General features: G+C 45.0%; 1 protein-coding gene across 1 annotated transcript in view; it reads right to left on the minus strand.

Moving 5' to 3' along the window:
- The window catches only part of sdk1a (sidekick cell adhesion molecule 1a), a 76,877-nt gene extending 72,570 nt beyond the window's left edge, over positions 1–4,307 (minus strand). Inside the window, exons 1-2 of the mRNA XM_071522766.1 lie at positions 4,234–4,307; positions 1,246–1,329 (exon numbers count right to left, since the gene is read on the minus strand). Coding sequence (XP_071378867.1) covers positions 1,246–1,329; positions 4,234–4,237 — 88 coding nt within the window. The 5' untranslated portion in view covers positions 4,238–4,307. The remainder of the gene's footprint in view (positions 1–1,245; positions 1,330–4,233) is intronic.
- Positions 4,308–4,524: the final 217 nt, after the last annotated feature.

The raw sequence follows: 4,524 nt of genomic DNA on the forward strand, positions 1-4,524 counted from the left end.
TCCACTCTCCTCGCCCACTATAAATATGCATGCCGGCATAATGACCGCTAATAATATATTGATTGGAGGGTGTGGGTGGTAGGGTAAGGGTGGTGGTAAGGGCCAAAAAACATGCTGAATAAAAGATGCGGGCAAGAATAGCAGAGCAGATATCTATCGGCCTCCACCTGTCTGATGGACATGCTGAATATGACAGGCAGAGGGCTCATGAAATTACTCTGTCTCAACCCTCCACACCAGTGTGTATGTGTGTGCTGTCTGGCTATGTGTGTGTGTGTATGTGTGTGAGTGTGTGTGTTCGAGACAGCGGGTGAGGGAGAGATGAATTCCACACTTTGCCTCAATCTGTTGGTGTCATGCTTTCACAGACATTCGTGAAGTGTTTTTCACCCCCTCTGTGTCTCCCTCACTCTGTCACTCTGCCCTCTATCTGTCTTTCCTCCTTCCCTATTTCCTCCCCTTTGCCTCCCTCCCTCCCTCCATACCCCCAGGCCTCCACTATTTAATTACACTGCCACTGTATCAGATTACTGAGGAGGAACATAAACTCACCCAGTGTGTGAGAGAGCGAGTAAGGGAGAGAGAGAGAAAGAGGGAGAGAGAAGGGAAAGGGTCTCTATTGCAGTTTTATAGCTGTGTCCACCCCTGCTCGTATGCGTATGAGTGTTTTCATGTAATCCAGTTAAACAGAGGCATCAGGAACAAGTGCAATTTTCAGGCTTGGTCTCAGGACGTTAATCTGCTCATACTGCCAAAAGTACACAGCAACTGTCCAAGAAACCTTCGCCTACAGCACAGGCACTGAATGGCACCAAACATCCGCATAATGTGAGGTGGATAGAGTCACCTTCATAGTCCCTGAATAGGAAATATTCTACATTACACTCAGAAACAACTGTACATAGAGCAGGAATGACACCCAGTACACAGACCTAGGACCAAGGCCAAGTCAAACATATTAAGGTATGCTCTTGTTGTGCGAGGATCCACCAGAAGCAGCGGTCTGACCCATTTGGTTACAAACACCACCAGATGTTGTGTTGTATTCTCATGCTCACACACACCAGCACTGACATGCAGACACACACAAGTACACAAACGCAAACAGTCACACACATGCAGGGAAAATAGTGAGAGAGTGAGAGAGGGAGTATGTGATAGGGTAGAGATGCACACGCACGCCCATGTCAGCGCGCGAACACACACACACACACACACACACACACACGGACACACACAGTGTACCTGTAGCCAGGCAGGGGATATCTATGTTCTTGTCCAGCTCAGCGAGGGTCTTCCTCTTGGGTTGAGAGGAGAGGGACGGTGGGTCTGGAGGGAAGAATAAACGTGTTAGGACACGAGAGGGAAAGCATTACAATTTACCTTCTGTATGAAACTATGAGTAGAATGACATCTCAAACTGGCAAATGTAGTAGTGAGTACACCCACTGTTGTGTGCAAGACATTTAAACTAGTAATACTAAGCACTCATATAAAGGCTTAAACTATTTGCTCAATTATTTAAAGGCTGAAACACATCTTCAACGAAGAATGGAGAGTTTACCCTCTCCAAGTATTTATTCTTTATTAGAGAAGAGACTTGGAGTTGGAGATGCAGGCACTGCAGAATAGAAATGGATCCCCATCTTGACTCTGTGGAGTATCTTGAGTGTCACAACAAGACAGGATTTCTATCTATATGCACTCTTAAATGGCTCCCACAGAAAAACACATTCTCTGAGATTCCCAAAGGAAACATCCCCCTTTTAAACTCCATTTCTCTGCCAATAACCCTTTTCTCTCTAAGCATCTTCGCAATTCACCACATTGTTGCTCTAAACGCTGATAGCAGCTCTGATACAAAGCTTATGGCTTTTTGGATGTGAATGTGCCTTTTGGTATATTACTGTAATGCAACAAGTTATAAAAAACTACCTAACCCCTGCATATGCTCCCTTCCTTTCAAAAACATTTATAATATTTAGCAAGATATTGACGCAGCAAACCCAGAGAGAGGGTGAGAGAGAAAGAATGGCTGATTCATTTCCAGTTTGGTATGTCTGGAAAAATGGATACGCTAAAGAAATTCATGGAAAAACCTTTGTACCTTTGAGGAAAATGAAATGTCAACTGTATGCACTAAATAATGATTTTGTTTATTGGCCATCACATACTGTAGATAACATTCTATTCAAATCAAGAGAAAGCATTTTTTAATAAAAGTTTCATTTGTGTTCTTTTTTTCTAAGGCTCCATACTTGTGTAATGATAATATACAGTAGTAAAAAATTTTCCTGACACCTCGCTGTCAGTTTAATGCCACTGCACTTGAAAGAAGAAAAACAGACAAAAAAATCTCTTTCCCTCTCCTTCGGCATCCTTATTTTTCTCTCTTTGTTCCTACGCACAGTGGAGGGGTAAACTGGAGAGGCAATGGACAAAAAAAAGACAAAATGCAAGTTCGATCACGCTGTGTGTGTGTGTGTCTGTGTGTGAATGTGTGTGTGTGTGTGTGTGTGTGTGTGTGTGTGGACAGCTAAACAGCCACACAAACCTCCCCTGTTGTTGCTACATTTATGCTACTTGACTACAGTGACTTTAAACTTCTCGCTTTTCTACTTCATGGGAACTTTTACACGCACGCACACACACACACACCCGCACACACACATAGACAAACACACACACGTCTCCTACAGTTACCACGCATGGTGGAACTCTGCACTTTTTTGACAAGTGAACGAGGGAAACGCGGAACGAAGGGAGAATAAGAAAAGGCCAAAGACGAGTTAACAGTTACGTAGCGGGACACCCATAACACAGACGCATTAATGCCCCTCACTCAGGTGAGTAGGAGGACCTGGACGCACAAACACATTTTGCGGTGTATGTGTGTGTGTGGGGGAGTGTTGTCTGCCTGCAAAACAATGATGGAGAATAATGACAGACATATTGTTGTCCACACCAGTAGTCAACTATACGGTATACAACACAGCCTTGCAGTGTCATACATATTCTGATTAGTAGATCGGGGCAGAATAGAAATGAAATTGAATAATGAATACCTTTGAGGCTCTCTCTCTCTATCTCTTTCTTACACACAGACAGACAGAGACAGAGACACAAACACACACACACACACACACACCATTCTGTCTAGGAATCCCTTTCATTGCACCGAGGTCTGTCGAGCCCACAGCAGAGAAATGGATCAGTACAAATGTATTCATCAGTCTCTACTCCTCTGATACATATGAATGCATATGGGCTTCGTCCCTACCAGGCATGCCTTAACACTGCTACAGCCCTGTTGGCCTAATGAAGGAAGAGAACTGAGAGAGAGATAGAAAGATAGAGAAGGGGAGGGGGGAAGAGAGAGAAAGAAAGAGACGGGGAGAGGGGGTATAAAGAGAGACTTGGTGATAGATGGTGGGGGGGAAACATGGAAAGAGAATGAGAGGAGAGAATGGAGGAGTATAAATATTCAGGCAGGTCTGTCTGACTAGTGAGTATTCTGTAGGCGTGGGTAGTTTGCTCTCTCTCTCTGTTAGGCGCTCCCTCGCTCTGACAATCACCGCAGATCAAAAAGGCGCTGACGAACTAGGGGGAGAAAAGTTTCGCTTCATCAATCACACGCTCCCTGTTTACGTGCATGTTGTTTTCTATTTACGCACACATGCCGAGGACAGGAGTGGATTGTGACTGGCGTGCTCTTGTTTGAGTGCTTTCAGCGTTCTCTTATTGATTGGCGACTCTTGGGAACAAAACTAATTTGGCTGCAGGGAAAACAGGCATGTGCATCTGTGGTGCCTTTCTGTGTATTTTGTGTTTGTGAGTATGTGTAGAGTTGGTTTACATGTATATGTGTGTGCACACACGTGAATATAGCAGCTGTGTGTGACTACAATGGACAGTTTATTCTTGAGTGTGGGCAACAGATTTAGCTAGAGTACGACTGTAGTTGACAGTCACTGCCTGCGGTGTTCACAGTCATGCTCCAAGGAGAGAAGGAAGAATAAAAGGAGGAATAAACAGAATGAATCAGTGCCTGGAGCAAAAATGGAGGAGAAAAGATGAAAGTGGTGTCAAAACAGAAATGGAGGGAACATGTTTAGAGCATTAGTCTGGATGGGTCAAGCCTAATCAGGATAATCATGGATAATCATGTTTAGCAGTGTGTGTGTGTTTGTGTGTGTGTGTGTGTGTGTCTGCCTGTCTGTCCGTCCGTCTTACCCATTACAGTGAGGTGTGCCCTGGCCTCCACAGGCTTGGCGGTGCTGTTGCTAAGCAACGCTTCACAAACATACAACCCTGTGTCAAAGGGGGTGGGGGCAGGAATAATGAGCCGACGCCCACTGGCCAGCCGACGCCCATCACGTTTCCATGACAGCACTAGCCTGTCCACCGGTCTGAGGAGAGGAGAGGAGAGGAGAGGAGAGGAGAGGAAAGGAGAAGAGAGAAGAGAAGAGAAGAGAAAGAGAAGAGAAGAGAAGAGAAGAGAGCAAGGATGGCAGTAGAGGGAAG

The sequence above is a fragment of the Centroberyx affinis genome, unplaced genomic scaffold (assembly GCF_046629955.1).
Source record: "Centroberyx affinis isolate AG114_WGS23_722 - 3 ecotype Tasmania unplaced genomic scaffold, CSIRO-AGI_Caff_v1 ptg000100l_1, whole genome shotgun sequence".
NCBI classification, from domain to species: domain Eukaryota; kingdom Metazoa; phylum Chordata; class Actinopteri; order Beryciformes; family Berycidae; genus Centroberyx; species Centroberyx affinis.